The 21,139-nt window shown below is 34.9% G+C and overlaps 1 protein-coding gene across 1 annotated transcript in view; it reads right to left on the bottom strand.

Moving 5' to 3' along the window:
• TYR (tyrosinase) overlaps positions 1-21,139 on the bottom strand; it is a 105,220-nt gene that overhangs the window by 57,739 nt on the left and 26,342 nt on the right. Inside the window, 1 exon segment of the mRNA XM_063728305.1 lies at positions 10,509-10,656. Coding sequence (XP_063584375.1) covers positions 10,509-10,656 — 148 coding nt within the window.

Here is a 21,139-nt window from a genome sequence, read left to right as displayed (position 1 = left end):
CTGCCAAAATTCTATTAAAAATTAAAAAATGACTTCAGTAAGGTAACAGGATACAAAAACAAGATACAGAAATCAGTAGCATTTCCATACACTAACAATGAACTATCCAAAAAAAGTGAAGAAAGCAATCAATTTACAATAGCATCGCAAAATATATAGATCAAAACATCACATTGTACTTACTAAATATATACCATTAATTGTTAATTAAAAATAAAAATTTTAAAAATCCTAAGGAATAAATTTAAACAAGGAAGTAAAATACCTATACAATGAAAACTATAAAACATTGATGAAAGGAATTTAAGGAGATACAAATAAATGGAAATATATCTCTTGTTCAAAAATTGGAAGAATTGGCTGGGCACAGTGGCTCAGGACTGTAATCCCAGCAATCTGAAGTCTGAGACGAGTGGATCACTTGAGGTCAGGAGTTCGAGACCAGCCTGGCTAACATGGTGAAACCCCATCTCTACTAAAAATACAAACATTAGCCAGATATGGTGGTGTGTGCCTGTAATCCCAGCAACTCAGGAGGCTGAGGCACTAGAATCGCTTGAACCTGGGAGGTGGAGGTGGGAGTGAGCCGAGATCATGCCACTGCACTCCAGTCTGGGTGACAGAGTGAGACTCTGTCTCAAAAATAAATAAATAAATAAAAATAATAAAACACAAAATTTGGAAGAAAGAATATTATTAAAATGTTCATACTACCTAAAGCAATCTGCAGTTTCAATGCAATCCCTACCAAAATTCTAATGATGTTTTTCACAGAAATGAAATAAACAATTCTAAAATATTTATGCAACCACAAATGATCCTGAATAGCCAAAGCAATCTTGAGTAATAAAAACAAAGCAGGAGAATCATAGTATCTGACTGCAAAATATACTACAAAGCTGTAGTAATTATCACAGGATAGTACTGGCATAAAAACAGACATATTGACAAATGGAAAAGAATAGACATACCAGAAATAAAGTCAAGCATTTATGATTGATTTTCAACAAAGATGCCACAAATACACAATGGATAGGCTCATCAATATATTGTGTTGAGACCACTGGATAGTCACATTCAGAATAATGAAATTAGACACTTATCTCACACCGTATATAAAAATCAGATCAAAATTGGTTAAAGACTTAAGTGTAAGACCTGAAAATGTGAAACTGCTAGAAGAAAATGGGGGGAATGCTCCATGACATTGGTCTGGGCAATATTCTTGGAAATGATCCTCAAAGCACAGGCAACGAAAACAAAAATAGACAAACAGGATTACATTAAACAAAAAAGCTTCCTTCAGCCAAGAAAACAGTTAACAGATGAAGAGATAAAAATAAAAAGATAATTGATGTGTCCAAAATAAGGGACATAGAAAGAATGTGCTGTGAGTTAATAGATTAGAGCAGTGGTGTGTTGGCCATTATTTTAACAACTAGGTCTTTTGGAATAAGAGCCCTGATGTGTACCATTTGCCAGTTTCATGGTGTAAATACTCTCATCATGGCTGATTTCAGGCTACCAACTTGAGGTCACTTAATGCCAAGTTGGGAAATGGTATATTCATAATTAGATTTTGGAGTGATAGTTATAGACAGAAATGACCTGGGCATAGTTTATGGAGGAGGTCAAAACTGAAACTAATCTTGAAGATTGTGTACAAACTAGATAGGTCAAGAAAAGTAGGCTAGAGATTTGAGGAATGGTCTAAGCAGAGCCCAGAAATAGGAATAAATGTGGAATGTTTAAGAAAATACACTCAGTACATAGTTTGCCAGTAAATATATTTGTGCATAATTGAATGGCAGTCAATAGACCTGTCTGATTGGAAAAATGAGTCTTCATAGGTAGAAACTTGAGACGATGGCTCAGATGCCACACAATGATCTGTGGTAACCCACAGTTCTCTAGCTTTCTGTATAATGATAATTGAATCATCAGAATCTTCATCAGCTTTGTTAGAAAGGCTCAGAAATTACCTTGATCTTTGCTTATTATTTTTGAGTTATTTTAATAATTATGCAAATGTCTAATAATAAAATAGAATTAATAGAGAATTCTAAGGGGGCAGAAAATTCTAATTTTCAAAGGTTGCAGAGTGGCTTTTCATAGCTGTATATCTACATAATGACATTCTCTCTACTAAACAACCATGCCTACAGACATTGAATTTAATGATAGTACTTTCTTTAAATATAGGTGGGCTACAGAAAAAACAACTTCTTTCTCTTGTCTGGTGTGTGTGTGTGTGTGGTGAGTGTGTAGGGAATTTTGTGGTTTGGCAGGGATCCCCAAACTTTTTCTGCAAACGGCTAGCTATTAAATATTTTCCACATTGCAAACAATGTGGTCTTGGTCACAGCTACTCAACTCTGACATTGTAGCCCAAAATCATCCATTGACAATATGTAAATGAATGTCATGGCTGTGTTCCAATAAAACATTATTTATAAAAACAAGTGGGAAACATCAAGGCATCTAGACAAATTGACACTTTTAAAAATTTTATGTTTAATTGACAAATAATAATTACATGTATGTATGGGGCATAATGTGATGCTGATATATGTATATATTGTGGAATGATTAAATCAAGCTAAAATAACAATCACCTCATATTTATCATTTTATTGTGGTAAGAACATTTAAAATCTACTCTCAGCAATTTTGAAAGATACAATATATTATTATTTACTGTAATCATCATGCTGTGCAGAAGACCAGTAGAACTTACTTCTCATGTCTAACTAAAACTTTGTACCCTTCAACTAACATTTTCATTGACCCTATTCATCCCCTTCCACTCCTGCACATCACCTTGTGATACTACGATTCTATTTCCTAATCCTACGAGTTCAAAGTTTTTTAGATTCTGCATCTAAAGAAATTATGTGGTTACTTGTCTTTCTGTGCATGGCTTATTTCACTTAATGTAATGTCCTCCAGGCTTGTCTATATTATGATAGATGACAGAATTTCTTTTGAAATGGTAAATAGTATTTCATTGTTTACATATACCATATTTTCTTTACCCATTTGCCCAATTATGGACACTTAGTTTGATTGTATATCTTGCCTATTGTGAATTATGTTACAACAAACATGGAAGTACAAATAACTCTTTGACATACTGATTTTACTTCCTTTTGATATATAGTCAGAAGTGGAATGAGTGGATCATATGATGATTCTATCTTTAGTTTATTGAGGAAGGTCCATACTATTTTCCGTGGACTAATTTACATTCCCACACAAAAATGTGCATGTGTTCCGTGTTCTCCACACCCTCTCCAACATTTGTCTTTTATCTTTTTGATAAGAGGTATTTGAACAAGTCAGAGGTGATATCCCATTGTGGTTTCAGTTTATATTTCACAGGTTATTAGTGAAATTGGGCATTTTTCATATGCTTATAAGCCATTTATGTTTGGAAATATAAGTGTTATCATTTTATTGTGGTTCGCTTTATTGTGCTTCACAGATACTGCATTTTTTTTTCACAAATTGAAAGTTTCTGGCAAACCTGTGTTTAGTAAGTGTATCACTCCCACTTTTCCAGCATGTGTTCACTTTATGTCCATCACATTTTGGTAATTCTTGCAATATTACAAAGTTTTAAATTATTATTGTATGTGTTATGCTGATCTGTGACCAGAAATCTTTGATGTGACCATGGTAATTGTTTTGGGACACCATAAACTGTGCCAATGTTAAAAAGGTGACTTTAATTAATAAATGCATGTGTTCTAACTGCCCCACTGACCAACCACTCCTCTGAATCTCTCCCTCTCCTTGGGCCTCCCAATTCCCCAAGACACAAAAATATTGAGATTGGGCCAATTAATAACCCTAAAATGGCTTCTAAGTGTTCAAATGAAAGAAAGAGTTGCATGTCTCTCACTTTAAATAAAAAACTAGGGATGATTGAGCTTAGTGAGGAAGACATGTTGCAAGCTCACCTAGGCTGAAAGCTAGGCCTCTTGTGCAAAAGTTAGTGAAGCTGCAATTGCAAAAGAAAAGTTCTTGAAGGAAATGCAAAGTGCTACTCCAGTAAACACACACAATAAGGAAGAAAAACAGTCTTACTGCTGATATGAAGAAAATTTTAGTGGTCTGGATAGAAAATCAAACCAGCAACAACATTTCCTTAAACAAAAGCCTAATTGAGAGCAAGGCGCTGACTCTCTTAATCCTATGGAGGCTCAAAGAGGTGAGGAAGCTGCAGAAACAATGTTTGAGGCAGCAAAGCTTGGTTTACAAGATTTAAGGAAAGAGCAGTCTTCATAACATAAAAGTGCAAAGTGAAGCAACAGGTGCCATGGAAAGCTGCAGCAAGTTATCCAGAAAATTTAGGTATTAGATGAAGGTGGCTATACTAAACAACAGATTTTCAGTGTAGACAAAACAGCCTTCTATTAGAAGAAGATGCCATCTAGAACTTTCACAGTTACTAAGGAGAAATTAACACTCAAAGGATCATAAAGGATTAAGCTTCAAAGGATAGTGTGATACTCTTGCTAGGGGCTAATGCAACTGGTAACTTTAAGTAGAAGCCAGTGCTCATTTACTGATCTGAAACTCCCAGGGCCGTTATGAAATACTCTAAATCTACTCTGCCTTTGTTGTTTAAATGAAACAACAAAGCCTGAGTGATAGCACGTCTGTTTACAGCATGGTTTACTGAATACTTTAAGAACACTGTTGAGACCTACTCCCTGGAAAAACAATTCCATTCAAAATATTACTGCTCATTTATAATGCACCTGGTCACCCAAAAGCTCTGACAGAGATATACCAGGAGATGAATGCTGTTTTCATGCCTGCTAACACAATATCTATGTTGCAGCCCATGGATCAGAGAGTAATCTGGACTTTCAAATCTTATTTAAGAAGTACATTTTGTAAGGCTATATATTCCATAGATAGTGATTCCTCTGATGGATCTGGGCATAATAAATTGAAAACCTTTTGGAAAGGAGTCATCATTCTAGATGCCATTAAGAATATTTCTGATTCATGGAAGGAGAACAAAATATTAACATTAACAGGAGTTTGGAAGAAGTTGATTCCAATCCTAATAGATGACTTTGAGGAGATCAGGGTATCAGTGGTGGAGATAACTGCAGATATCATGGAAAGAGCAAGAGAACTAGAACTACCAGTGCAGCCTAAAGGTATGACTGAATTGCTGCAATCTCATGATAAAACTTGAACACATGAAGATTTGATTTTTATGGTTAAACAAAGAAAGTAGTTTCTTGAGATGGAATCTACTCCTGATGAAGATCCTGTGAATGTTTTGATAGTGTAACAAAGTATTTAGTATATTAGATAGACTTAGTTGATAAAGCAGCAGCAGGCTTTCAGAAGGTTGAGTCCAATTTTGTAAGAAGTTTTACTGTGGGTAAAATACTATCAAACAGCATAGTATGCTACAGAGAAATCTTTTGTGAAAGGAAGTATCAATTGATGCAACAAATTTCATTTTTGCCTTATTTTTTAAAATTGCTGCAGCCACCCCAGCTTTCAGCAGCCGTCACCCTCATCATTCAGCAGCCATCAAAATCAAGGCAAGACCTTCCCCCAGCAAAAGTTTGATTTGATGAAGCCTCAGCTGATTGTTAGCATTTTCTAGCAGTAAAGTATTTTTAAATTAAGGTATATAAATTGCTTTTTAGGCATAATGAGATTGTACACTTGTCTATGGTAAAGTGTAAACATAATTTTAATTTTTAATATTTTTTCTTTTTCAACTTTTATTTTAAAATCGGGGGGCATGTGTAGGTTAGCTACAAAGGTATATTGCGTGATGCTGAGGTTTGGATATGATTGAACCCATCATCCAGGTTATGAGCATAGTACACATTAGGTAGTTTTTCAGCTGTTATGCCCCTCCTTCTGTCTTCACTCTAGTAGTTCCCAATATCTATTGCTCCCATCCTTATGTCCATATGTAGCCAATGTTTACCTCCCACTTATAAGAGAAAACATGCAGTGCTTGGTTTTCTGTTCCTGTGTTAATTTACTTCAGATTATGGCCTCCAGCTACATCCATGATGCTGCGAAGGACATCATTTTGTTCTTTCTTATAGTATTCCATGGTGTAAATGTACCATATTTTCTTTGTCCAATACACCATTGATGAGCACCTGGGTTGATTCCATAAACATAACTTTTACATGCACTGGGAAACCCAAAACTTTGTGTCTCTCTTTATTGAGATATTCACTTTATTGTAGTGGCCTGGAACTAAGCCCACAGTATTTTGATGTGTGCCTGTATACATATATTGTGAATGGCTAATTCAAACTAATTAACATTGCATTACTTCATGTACTTACTTTTTGCTTTTTGTGTGCTAAGAACAGTTAAAATTTACTTTCTTAGCAATTTTCAAGAATACAATATATTGTCATTAACTTTAGTCATCACGCTGTACAACAGATCTCTTAATTTACTTTTTTTCTTTTTTTTTTCTTTTTTTGAGATGGACTCTCGCTCTGTTGCCCAGGCTGGAGTGCAGGGGCACAATCTCAGCTCACTGCAACCTTGGCCTCCCAGGTTCAAGCGATTCTGCTACCTCAGCCTCCTGAGTAGCTGGGATCACAAGCGCACACCACCATGCCTGGTGAAATTTTTGTATTTTTAGTAGAAATGGGGTTTTACTGTGTTGCCTAGTGTGGCCTCGAACTCCTGAGCTCAGGCAATCCACCCATCCCAGCCTCCCAAAGTGCTAGGAGTACAGGCATGAGCCACTGCGCCCAGCCTACTTCTTATACTTAACTGAAATTTTGTATCATTTGTCCAACTTCTCTCCAACCCACACCAGCTCCAGCCCCCGGTAACCATCCTCTACTCTCTAATTCTAGGAGTTTAAATTTTCTTTTGACTCCACAAATAAGTGAGACCATGCAGTTTCTGTCTTTGTGTGCCTGACTCATTTTATTTCACATACTGAACTCCAGGTTCATCCGTGTTCTTGCAAATGAGAGGGTTTTCCTTTTTTATGGCAGAATAGTGTTCCATTGTGTATATATACCACATTTTCTTAATCTATCCGTCATTATCAATATTTGGGTTGGTTTTGTATCTTGCCTTATATGAATAATGTTGCAATGAACTTGGAAGTTCAGATATATTTCCCTTTGGATATATGCCCAGGAGTGGAACTGCTGAATCATATGATAGTTTTATTTTTAATTTTTTAAGAAACTGCTATGTTTTCCCAAATGACTATATTAATTTACATTCCCATGAACAGTGCACAACAATTCCTTCCTTTTTTTTTTTTTTTTTCTTTTCTTTTCTTTGAGACAGAGTCTCACCCTGTCACTCAGGCTGGAGTGCAATGGCATGATCTTGGCTCACTGCAAACTCTACCTCCTAGGTTCAAGCAATTCTCGTGCCTCAGCCTCCCGAGTAGGTGGGATTACATGCATCTGCCACTACGCATGGCTAAGTTTTGTATTTTTAGTAGAGACGGGGTATCACCATGTTGGCCAGGCTGGTCTCAAACTCCTGACCTCATGATCTGCCTGCCTTGGCCTCCCAAAGTCCCTTTTTTTTTCTTTTTAACATAGTCTCTAATACTTCTTGTCTTTGTCTTTTTATTAATAGCTGTTCCAAAAGGTGTGAGGTAATATTAATATTATCTCATTGTGGTTTTGATTTGTGTTTCCTGATGATTAGTGATGTTGAGCATCTTTTCATGTACCTGTTGGACATTTGCATATCTTCTTTTGAGAAATGTCTATTTATATCCTTTGCCCAATTTTTTAAATTAGTTTTTCTATTTTCTAACTATTGAATTGAGTTTTTAATATAGTTTGAATATTAACCCCTTATCAGAGGTATGGTTTGCAAATATATTCTCCTATTCTGCAGGTTGTCTGTCTGTCATGTTAATTGTTTTCTTAGTTGCTTGGAGATTTTTAGTTTGAAGTAATCCTATTTCTCTATTTTTGTGTTTGTTTCCTTTGCTTTGGGGCTCCTCTCCAAAAAAATCGTTGCCCAGACCAAAGTCTTGGAACTTTTACCATATGCTTTCTTCTAGCAGTTTTACAATTTCTAATCCCTATATTTAAGTCTTCAATTCATTTTGAATTGGTTTTGGATATGGTGTTAGATATGGGTCCAATTTCATTCTGCTGAGTGTGGATATCCAATTGTCCCCAAACGACTAATTGCAGACACTGTCCTTTCCCCATTGTTTTTGGCATCTTTGTCAAAAGTTAATTAAATGTAAATTATTGGATTGACTTATGGGCTCTCAATTCTGTTTCAATGAACAATAAATCTGCTTCTATGCCATTACCATGCCATTATAATTACTATAGTTTTGTAGTATATTTTGAAATCAGGAAATGTGATGCTTTGTTCTTTTTGCTCAAAATTATTTTGGCTATTCAGGCTCTTTTATAGTTCCATATGAATTTGAAGACTGTTTTTCTATTTTTATGAAGAATGTCTTGGTATTTTGATAGGATTACATTGAATATGTAGATTTCTTTGGGTAGTATAGTAATTTTAACAACATTAATTTTTCTAATCTATGAATACAGGACATCTTTTTTTATTTTTGTGGTCTACAGTTACTTTTATCAATATTTTATAGTTTTCAGTGTACACGTCTTTCAGTTTCTTGGATAAACTTACTTGTAAGTATTTTATTTTTTGTTGCTGTCATACATGGGGTTGTTTTCTTAGTTTCTTTTTCAGATAGTTCATTGTTAGTGTACAGAAACACTACTAATTTTTTGTATGTTGCATTTGTATCTTGCAAGTTTACTTAACTTATCAGTTTTAACAGTTTTCCAGTGAATTCTCAGGCTTTTCTGTGTATAAGGTCAGATCATCAGTAAACAGAAACAATATCCTCTTTGTTTCATATTTTGATACTTTTTCTTTTTTTTTTTTTTTGCCTAATTGCTAATTGGGTAGACCTTTTAATACTATATTGAATGGAGGTTGCAAGAGTGGTCATACTTAAATCTTTAGAGTTCACTGGGTAGTTCTAGATATTAAAAATGGCAAAAATTTACACTAAAAAGTGATACAAAAATGACTCTTTAAAAAGTGTTCAGTGTATCTTTTCTGATAACATTTTATTCCAACACTATGCTTTTCTCTCTTATGTATGGGTTTAGGTGGTTGTGATGTTGGTATTCACACCGACACTTTGGTGTTTATACATGTTCTTATACACTGATTTCTGAATAAAACTTAACACAGACCGTTACTTAATTCTCGTTATATGAGAGTTGCCGTGAAACCAATGACAATCTGCCTAATGATTTTCCTGGATAATGGTCACTTTCTTATTTGATTTTATGTCCATGTTCCTGTGGACGTGAGTGAAGAGAAGATGTTGGTAAATTAAGTAAAATCTTTAATTCTCAGTTTCAGTTTCCTTATCTTTAAAACACGAAAAATAACTCCTCTTATTTTTACCCAAAAGGATGATAGTATTATGTTAATGGCAGGTATAAATATGTGCCCTTTATTCATTAACTGTGGTGAGAAAATTACCGTAGAGGGGACAAAGAACACTCCACAGCATTTGTCAGTCATGATTTGATGCTTTATTTTCTCCTTTCTTCTTGAAAATTTCAAGAGTAGACAGCTGACCTTCCTCTGAATACTTTCTTTTCTGCTATCACCTACAATTAAGTCTAAAAGCTAATATGTCTAAGACATTACACATGTAATGGAAGAGGGCTAATAAGGGGAATAAAAGCTCCAAGAGAATTAAATCACATTAAATAGGATAGTTGGGTCATAGTGCTCTCTGTCTGGAGAATTAATCATATACTGTTCAGGCCAGTGGAAGAGATCAGTTTGTACTTCCTTATATGAAAGTGTGTTAGGTTCAAAAAGAGAAGAAATAACCATACAATTTCCAGAAGGAAAGATATATTGATGACAGATGTAGTAGGTTAGTGCCAGGCCCACATGGCCTTAAATTCCTGTAGCAGTTCTGTGTGTCCATCCTCCTGCTTTTTCATTCTTTGCTCTTAACCACTTCCTCCTGAAGCCTTTAGAAGGCTGCCTTTGGGTACTGGGGCCACAAAGCCTATCTGGACTCAAGCTCCTGGGAGTTTTACATCCCCTACCTCAGGGCAACCTGTAGCCAATGGCTATTTAGCATGGAAGTACAAAGACTCATCTGTTTTTTTCTTAAGGTAGGACAAACTAGTGTGTACTTTACCTTCTACCAAGATCTAGTGGAGTCTGGGATTTCAACTGACATTGTACCCTTATTTTACTTTTCTTTCTTTTGTATCCTGCCTAATCCACCTTCTTACTAATTTATCTTTATAAACACTTTCTTTATTATACATTTGCATGCAAATTCTTAGCCTAAGGTCTGTTTTGGGGACAACCTGATCATAGACAATAGACTACCATAACTTCTTAGCTTTTATTTAATAAATTAAATCACATTTGATAGGCACCCTCTATTCAAATCCAATGAACACATAATTTATAAAGAAATATTAACCAACCTGTCAACAAATGCATGGTGAAGAAGGAAGATGGGATCGTTGGCAGATCCCTGTACCTGGGACATTGTTCCATTCATATAGATGTGCAAGGCATTGTGCATGCTGCTTTGAGAGGCATCTGCTATCCCAGTAAGTGGACTAGCAAATCCTGTTCATTAAAAAAAAATGAAAAAAATATGTTTACTTTAATGACTGAAAACAGAAGTGATTATCCCATTTGATTTATAACTATAACTTGATGACAGTTTCAAAATATAAATCAAAAATAAAATTCATTCCGTATTGAGACTCATTACATTTTGGATACCCAGTGTGTATTCAATAAATATTTGTGGAATTTAATGGCCAAAATTTGGGTACAATGGACAGCTTAACCAAGTAAAAGAGGCTGAGCCAATGTGTGTTCCCTCCTATTCCTTCTGCCTATAATTTCTGTTTCAATATGGACAAGTCATAGGAACACTTTATAATAACCAGCAGTCACTTTCACTTCAGTCTCTGACAACACCTATAGCAGATCTTTTCAGCCTGTTATGTGTCCCCTTGCTTTCAAGTTCTGGAGAATACTTTAAGTTTGGTTTCTGGTTCCAGAGAAAGCGTAAAATTTGTGACTCTTCACATTTCAATTCCTCTTTCACAGGAACATCTTTCATATCAGTTCATAATGTGTCTGATTTTACAAAACATTCATTTCAAAAATAATCAGAACTCCAATAAATATTTCCGTTTATTGCATCAGCAACAGTAATAATGGGTAAAATTTTAATAAGAGCTATTATTTTCTAAATGTTGAGTATGCTAAATGTTTATTGTGACATATGTTCTTCAATCTTTACAGTAACTCTGTTGGTTAGAAATTATTATCCCTATTCAAAGAAAACTGAGGTTCAGAGAAGTTCTGAGTTTACCAAGCTACCCAGGTAGAGTTGGAATTTTAATCCGTATCAATTAGACGCTAAGATATGAGCTCTTGGAATTTTGTGTTCTCTCTCATGTGCCCATTAAGAAGAGGAAGAGGAAGATAACTTTTTAGTGCCCACTCAGGCAAAACTGAGAGTTAGGACCAGAAAAAGAAGTTTGAATAACAAAATTGAATTGTAAGCAGGAACCAAGTTGGGGGAACATGACAAAGGGCATATTATTAAATTTCAGAATTAAGAAATATCAAGCAAGCAGAAATTGTGAGTAAGATTACAACGTAAACCAGAGTTATAACAGAAACAGTGAACAAAGTAGGATTTAGGCAGGGAAGTTCTAGCTTTATTTCATACAAGTAGAACTATTTTATTGGCAATATCTTCCTTATTAAAGGTGCAGTTCTTAATTTTTGCATCACATGCCTTGTGCTCTCCCACTATTGTGGCTGATAGTGTTTCTGCCCCTTTGGGTAGTGATGATTTTCCTCCTTTTACCTCCTTTTGAACTTATTTTATTCATTCTGGGAGACCATACCAATCCCTGATCCCTCTGGAAGATCAGCCTAAGAACATGCACATCCCTCTCCTTTACACAGTTTTGTCTATGACAACTTCTGTGAATATACATACATGACACTTAATCTGTGTAGAAATTTTTCTAGATCTTGACGTAATTTTATGTGACATTTAGAAGGATCTGACCAATTAAGTACTTAAATTATTATAGAAATGGAAAAAAATGGCTTAGAGGGGACAAAGAACTTGTCTAAGGTAAAATAACAAATTGGAGGTTAAGGTTAGAGCAGATGCCTGTTTTAGTATAGAACTTATGCTTCTAAATACAATGGTTTACTTCCTTTGCTATGTAGCAATAAATCATGTCACTGAGGACAATGTTCTTCATAGAAGTTGTTTTCAAGATTTTATCTTTGAGTAGCACCAAATGAAAAATTTAAAACCACTTATATATATACTATCTCACTTTTTAAAGTAGGTCCCAAACTGATTTTTTTAATTTAAAAGAATTTTTAAAGTTTTATATTTTTCATTGATATGTAACGATTGTACATATCGTTGAGGTACATGTGATATTTTGATGCCTATAATGTACAAGGTGTAATGATCAAATCAGAGTAATTGGAATATCAGTCACCTCAATCATTTATCTTTTCTTTGTGTCGGGAATCTTACAAATCTTCTCTTCTAGTTATTTAAAAATATACAATAGAATAAACTGTTGTTAAGTATAATTTTTCCGCTGTACTATCAAATTGTTTTAATGATAATCATAAATAGTTTCAGAGGATATAATAAAAGGATATTGAAAATAGTGTCAATTTAAAAATGAACATATAATATTACTTTCAAAAAATGTATCCACCATAATGATTTGATTCCATCATCCATATCAAAAATAACTTAAACTCTTCTTTGATAGTCTGTAGCTTTCTGGTTACCTTTTTATACTTGAACTTGTATTTGTATGCTATTTTTCTACACAATTATATCTAAATGTTATATATGTTATGCTTAAAATATTTAAAAAATATTAGTGAGGATTAAGGAGATGTTAGTCTAAGGATACAAATTTTTTGTTAGATAGGAGGAATAAGTTCAGGAGATCTATGATACAACATGGTGATTATAGTTAATAATAATGTATGGTATACTTGAAAATTGCTAAGAGAGTAGATTTTAAATGTTCTTACTACTCAAATAAGTATGTGAGGTAACAGATATTTTAAGTAACTTGATTTAGCCATTTCCCAATATATACATACATCAAAGCATCATGTGATGCACCATAAATATATACAATTTTTATTTATAAATTTTAAAAAGGGAAAAGAATAAGTAGCCTACCAAAATTCTCTGTAACAAAAATAGGTATATCAATTATATTCTAAATTAAAAAAAATAAATAACTGCCAAGAAGCTTTGTTCTCATAAATAACTAGATAAGGATAAATAAATTTTTATTTAAATTTTACTTACCTTTTTGAACTCATTTGAGCTAAATATGCTAATAATGATACAATCCAGCAAAAAAAAAAATAGTTTTTACAATTTGATCCATCAACTGACAACTCAAGCAAGAATTATTTGATAAAAGCAATTTCACAAATGATGAATTTATTTATAAACTACCCAGCTTGTAAGAAGTTTGTTGCCTAGTAATTAAAGTTATACATGTTGGCAACACTAGCACCAATAGTTTGGATTCCCCACTTGTTAAACACTCTGGAAGTTTTTCCCATTCTGGGAGCAGACTGTATTGAGAATGAATTCGGGATAGGTGGAAGATAGGCTCTTCTGAAACATCGGAGAAGGGAGATTTTGAAAGGAGAGTTTGTGAAGGAGAATCTTCAGGAGTCTTCTCAATCAGATTCATTTGGAAAAGGATGCTTGGAAGGATGAGCTAAAAATAAATTTTCTTAAAACTCTCTGCATCATGTACCCCTTAGAAAGTCTTTGTGAACCTGCATTAGTGTATCTATGCCACTTTGAAGATACTGCTGTAAAAAAGATTTTTGAACCGAGTAGAACTCTGCTTAAATTCTATGTTACATACTGGAAGTATAATCCTTGTCAAGTTATTTATATTTTTGGGGCTTCAATGATAAGAGAGGAAGTAAATAATGTCCATTTATCAGTTGGTGGCAAGGATTAATTTTGATAGCAGCTATAAAAGCACCTAGTATATATCTGGTGCAAAGTGAATACTTCCTGAGTAGTAACTAGTCTTTCTATAATCATGTTGCATGTGATAAATGGTTGCTGCTAACCAATAATATGGTGCACTCTCAATGCAAAAGTGTCTCTTTTGCTGCAACCATTAGGTACCACCCTAGCATCACGCATCTCCCTCCTTCCTAAACTTCATTGTTCTGTGAAAACCTGCCTGCTGCCTGCTGTCATCCTATATCAGGTGTTCTTAGGTGTCTTAGGAAGTAGAATGGACTGACATTTTAAGAGCATTTTCAGCCAGGCTAGTATTTCATTACTCACTACTATACTGACCTGACAGATGTTGCATCTAGAAAAGCCTTTAATATTATTAAGAAAAAAAAAAAGCAGCTAAAGAAAAAGCACACGGAGTTTGTCAGAATACATTGTGATATGTGCTTAGAAATAATGTAAAGGCCCAGGTTGAACCAAGATTCTTTGTAATACATACGGGATTAATATAAACAGTTGTAAACAGTTTTATTATAGTAACAATTTTAAATAAACTATGTATATATTGTCTCTTCAAATAGACTAGAAACACTTCAGAATTAGAGATCAAATTGTTTGTTTTGATTTTCGATAATCAAAATCAGAGACTTGAACACTTTCATATTTAAAAGATAAACAAATATAAAATACTCTCAATCTTTCATTTGTATATCCTACAGAGACTGGGAATAGGAGAGACAATTTCCAAAAAACCTATAAGGGAATTTTAGAGAGCTCTACTCTGGCACCTGTCAAGTGACAAAACAGAGAAAACGTTATGAATGACAAATAATATAAAAATGTAAACAAACTATTTTCTACTTTATCTTTTCATAAAGTTCATTTTCTTGGTTGGTGAAGTCAACTTGAAAAAAAATAGAAATAATTACTCCAACATTGGTAGCTTCTCTGGCTGAGATTTGACTCTGTTTTGGAAGAATAAGTCAAAGAGGAAATTCTAAGTACCCCAAAATAGTGCCCATATATATCCAGCTTTTCAAATATCTTTCATGTAAATAATCTCATTTGAATCTCAGGGCTACTTGTGATATGAATATTATCATTACCTCAATTTTACAAACGTGAAAACTACGGCTTATAGAAGTTAAATAACACATACATTAAAGCTAGTAGTTGGGGAATCAATGAACTGAATAATTGATTCCAATTCCTGTGCTCCTTTTTGCATATACAGTTGGGTAGTGTCTGTACTGACTTACCCTTGGAAATTTCTTTGCACTATACCCCTGCAATGAATTTGTGGACTTGCCATTTTTAGCTACCAAATTACAGCAAGGTGCAGAATGTGTTATTATCTCAACCTTGTCCAAGAATTCCTCATGGAAAGAAATTTTAATGAGCCAGTAGAGACATGTTAGTCACAGATGCCAAAATAGCTCAATGTTCTTTGTGAAGGGCAGTAAGAGTTCCCCCAAATTAAGTTATGCCTTAACATTTGCAAGCTACATTCCTATAGGAAATTAATAAACCCAGTTTCAGGTCAATGGCAACAATAGAATTTCTTTTTTTTTTTTTTTTTTTTAACACGGAGTCTCACTCTGTTGCCCAGGCTAGAGTGCAGTGGTGCGATCTCAGCTTTCTGCAACCTCCACCTCCTGGGTTCAAGTGATTCTCCTGCCTCAGACTCCAGAGTAGCTGGGATTACAGGCACAAGCCAGCATGTCTGGCTAATTTTTGTATTTTTCATGGAGATGGGGATTTCCCATGTTGGCCACACTAATCTCAAACTACTGACCTCAGGTGATCCACCTGCCCTGGCCTCCCAAAGTGCTGGGATTATAGGCGTGAGCCACCGTGCCCGGCACCCAGCAATAGGAAATTTCAACTAGTTGATCTCTTTTTGCTCTTTTCTTCCCTAATACTACTCTGAAAAGTTTATGTTTGTTTGTTTTTAATATTGATGCTAATTTCTCATACCTAGAGATTCAGATATAACTGGTTTAGAATGGGACTCAGGCACTTGGAGTTTGAAAACCACTCCGGGTCGTTCTAACATGTGACCAGGGTTGCACTGAACTGAATTAAGCTGGATTAATCTCCATTCTCTAAACCTGAGCTCATGCTTCAAAAACTTTACCTCTGAATATATGATTTCCTTGATGTGAAATTTTCACCTTTTATATTCTGACAGTCCAAAAATCCTTCTGCCTTTAAAATCTTACACTATAAACTTATGCCTTGACATATTTTCTTGCTGGTAACTGTTCCATGTTCCTTTGAAAATTATGATTTAAGAAATTGAGCAACTACTATGTAACAGTCACTGGCTAGACATCAGCACATATATCACCTCATATAATTCCGTATCGTTCCTTTTAGGAAGATGGGTTACAGATGTTGCACTTTAATCATACCTGCTAAGAGCCTGAAATATGAAAAGGTGTGTAGTTAAATCTTCAGAAGAATAGAGCACATTTATTGAATTTCATTTAAGTGCATTTTTAACCTATTTTAACGTTTCATAGTGTTTCAGAGATGGAATTGGAGAAAAGGAAATAAAAAGAAGATAGAAAATGTACATTAGTGCATCTGAAGATTTTTTAAAAAGTGACTTTAGACCCACTGACTTATATTCCTTCAATTTACTCTCCTAATGTGCGACTTCGTTGAGGAATTAAGTACACAGCTTCAAAAGGTTACGCACAATGGTTTTAGGAGGCTGTATTTGATGGCTGAATACTTTGAAAAGGCTTGTAATTTAAACTACTTACAGAAGAAATACAGAATTGCAGATCAAGAAACATTTTTGGATCTAAGCAAGTCCCTAGATACACGAGAAGCATTAACTTTCAACCAACTTCCAGTTTGCTCTAAGTGCTAGCTCTACAGCCATAAATGTAATTTGTTAGCATTTATGTTTATTAGAAAATACTTTTAATTTGACTCAGGAGATTTCTTTGATTATGAGGAATAGAGTAACGAAGCAAATGAAGTGGTGCATGAGTGTTTCATACTATGTAATTATTACAGCATAGCCCAGGGCACAAACACTCCACATATTTTGTGGTTTTCAAAAATGTGGTCCCAGAGTTAGCAGCATCACCTGTAAATTTGTTACAAATACAAATCCTCTAACCCTAACAGTGAATCACTGAACAGAAAGTAAGGTGGGGACCCATCCTGTGTGTTAACCAGTTTTACAGGTGATTCTAATGCACAATAAGGTTTGAAAACAGCTGCTCTCATTCTTTTCATTGTTTGCACAAAGACAATACAAATCACAATGAATTGTAAGTCATCTCCATAAATTCAGTAAAGGTTTTTGTGTTATTAAAGTGTTTATTATTTTAAGTGGGCTTCTTTACTTGTTAACCTCGGTATTTGTGTTTTCTCTTCTCTACTGCTTAATTGCCTCTCTACAACAAAGATTACTGCTATTACTACACCTTCTATTCCTATGTGGTAGGTGCTAGGCTGCATTTCCTTAAGTTTTTATGGAACTTCATCTTCATAGTAACTCTGTTTTTTTTGCTTTGTTTTGTTTTGTTTTTGAGTTTTGTTTTTTTGAGACGGAGTTTCACTCTTGTTGCCCAGGCGCTGGAGTGCAGTGGTGTGATCTCCGCTCACTGCAACCTCCGCCTCCCAGGTTCAAGCGATTTTTCTGCCTCAGCCTTCTGAGTAGTTGGGATTACAGGCACCCGCCACGCCCGGCTATCTTCGTAGTAACTCTGTAAAGAAGATATTATTTAACCAACTTTCAGGTGTTGAAACTAAGGCTCGAAGAGGATAGGTGGTTTATCTAAGGTCATTCAGTAATGATATAGTTTGGATATGTGTCCTAGCCCAAATGTCATGTGGAAATGTAATCCCCACTTTTGGAGGTGGGGCCTGGTGGGAGGTGATTTGATCATGGGGCAAATTTCTCATGAATAGTTTAGTACCATCCGTTTGGTGCTGTTCTCACAATAGTGAGTGAGTTCTCGCAAGATCTGATGATTTAAAAGTGTGTGGCACCTGCTACCCTTCATGCTGGCTCCTGCTCTGGCCATATAATGGGCGTGCTCTCTCTTTGCCGTCTACCATAATTGTAAGTTTTAGCCTCCCCAGAAGCCAGGCAGATGTCAGCACTGTGCTTCCTGTACGGCTTACAGAACTGTGAGTAAATGAAACCATTTTTTTTTAATTACCCAGTCTGAGGTATTTCTTTAAAGCAATGTGAGAACGACCTAATACAAGCAGATAAGTGGCAGGGTCAGAATTTTGGCCAATTATCTGCCAAACTTCCAAGCTTTGCTCTCAATTATTCTGTTACATTCTTTCAGTTAATATAAAGCCATTAGTTGCAATAAAATTTAAAATAGACAATAGATGTTGTGTTGCAGTTATGCTAGTCCCTTTATTTCCTTTAATTCTTGTCATATCCATTGGAATAAAAAGCTGAAACCCAGCTTTTTCATAAAGTACTCTCTTGGGGTAGAAAAGGCCCTATCATGCTGGTTCTTACTCTCTGGATGAAAACCTCATCAGCTTCCTATCACAGGACTCCAGGGCACATAGTCAACTGGATCAGAGAAGGCAAGAATTTTTGGTAGTGTCACCAAGATATTGTATAAGACCCAATACCCACATACTTATGGGTAATTTTTGTTCTTATCAAATTTAATTTTTTTACTAGATTGTAAGAATTTGTGGAAGGACATAATTTCATCCTAAAGGTTGCTTTTAAAAGCATTCTATCAGGCCGGGCATGGTGGGTCACGCCTGTACTCCTGGCACTTTGGGAGGCCAAGACGGGTGGATCACTTGACATCAGGAGTTCCAAACCAGCCTGGCCAACATGGTGTCTCTACTAAAAATACAAAAATTAGCCAGGGGTGGTGGTGCATGCCTGCAGTCCCAGCTACTCGAGAGGCTGAGGCAGGACAATCGTTTGAACGTGGGAGACAGAGGTTGCAGCGAGCCAAGATCACTCCACTGCACTCCAGCCTGAGCAATAGAGTGGGACTCTGTCTCCAAACAAACAAACAACAATAACAACAAAAAAGTCATTCTATCTTTCTGCTGCTCTTTACACTTTGGATATAAGTTTAATTTAGGACTAATATTTTCCTGAAACAGTTTTTGTCCAGTTTGAGTCTCAAGTCCTAGTCTATTGTTTGGAATTGGGCTCGAAAATTACAGTGTGTGCATCAGCATGCAAGACGGTAACTTTAAGGAACTTTTATTATTGCAGTAAAAGGATAGTTTTAAGTAATTTACAAATACTGACTTACGTAATCTTCACAACAACATATGAGGTAGGTGTTGTGATTATCATCACTTTGTAAGTGAGGGACCTCAGGCAAGGGCAGGTTAAATTTATAAAAGTCATTTAACTAGTAAGTGATAGTACGGAATTTAAACCCAGGTAGTCCAACTCTTAACCGCTTTTCTTTAGCTGCATCTAAAACTTGGCTTTTCTATTTGGAACACTTGAGGACATGATCTCCCTTGCTAATGATCCAGGTTTTCTACCTGTTAGGTCTGTAACATTTTCAATTGGATAAATTATCAGAATCTCAATTTCCTCATTTATAAAGTGTGCATAATAATAAATATGGTATAAGGCATTTAAGAGGAGTAATTAAGATAATGGATGTGAAAGGTTTTTAGAAAAGTAGGAGTGTAGTGATGTTAACAGTTGTTATTAATTACAGAGGTTATCTGGTAATTGGTAAGGTTATTCAGTAAAGATATAGGAAAGAATTTTTCGGTTTTCCTCCTTTTCTTCTTTGTACTTTACTGAAACTATTCCAGCTCATTCTTGGTGATATCAGATCATCCATACAAATTTCTTTGACAAGAAATATTTGGTTAGGTTCCTTCATTTAATGACACTTAAATTTGCCTCTTTTAATCATTTATTTTCTTTGGATTATAATTAGTTTTTCACAATCTAGTTCTTAATTATATTAAGTTTCAGGAGGGCAGAATCTGTCATTATTCCTAGTATATTGCAAAGTATCTGTAAATGTTTTTTAATCAATAAATTTGAGGCATATATTTCTCTTTCTAAAACATGTAGCTTTAGTTGCTGGCATAATTTTAAAATCAATTAAGCTAACTTTTTTGAAGATTCCTATAATGTTCTAAGGTTTATGTCTTTGAGTAAGATTGATGATGGCTTTGAATTTAACCCTTATGTTTTTATGTTATAGGCCTTTCTCTCAATAGTCTCCTGATGGAATAATTAAGGTGAATAGAGAGAAAGCCCTGAACAACCTACATGAAAAATAGTTTTGGTGGTGTTCAGCATGGAGGAGATAACAGTAGATGTTAGGATAGAAGAGGTAGCTGATTCTTCACTCTAAAAAAGTAGTTAATAGAAATAACTATTCACCCATAAAACATGGCATAATAAATTTTTGGGAAATACCATGGGAAAAAAGAATATGTAATGATTGTGGAAAACAGAATAGCATGATCTTTTTCCATGTGGTAAAAGAAAATGGCATAACATGGGAAACTATTTCAGAAAGAGTAGGGCAAGCAAGCAATTGTAAGAAAGAGAAAATTATCTATTCTTTCACAGTTAAGAATTGAGGCTTCAATGTATACATATGTAACTTACCTGCACATTGCGCACATGTACCATAAAACCTAAAGTATAATAATAATAATAATAAAAAGATTAAAAAAAAAAAAAGAAGTAATCAAAAAAAAAAAAAAAAAAAAAAAAAAAAGAAAATGAGGCAGGCCAGCCCAGGCCACAACTAAAGTTCAGGAATTACTGGATCCTAGAGGGAAAAATAAAACAAGGAAGAGACTCGAACAGAAAGACCCAAGACACATCCATTCACTGTGTTCAAAAAACCACTTTCCCTTAACTCCTGGATGCACAACCAACCTCACATTTATATGTGGCCCTGTGAATAAGTAGTGGGAGTTTATCAGAGTCCTCAGCTTTACTTTAGCAGGCTGAAGAAGGCTTTGTAGTGAAGTAGAATTTGTATCAGCCTTGGAGTCAGATGAATTTGGAATAGTAGACTTAACTGT

Source organism: Pongo abelii, chromosome 9 (assembly GCF_028885655.2).
Source record: "Pongo abelii isolate AG06213 chromosome 9, NHGRI_mPonAbe1-v2.0_pri, whole genome shotgun sequence".
Classification (NCBI taxonomy): Eukaryota; Metazoa; Chordata; class Mammalia; order Primates; family Hominidae; genus Pongo; species Pongo abelii.
This window is presented reverse-complemented; position numbering and strand designations above follow the sequence as displayed.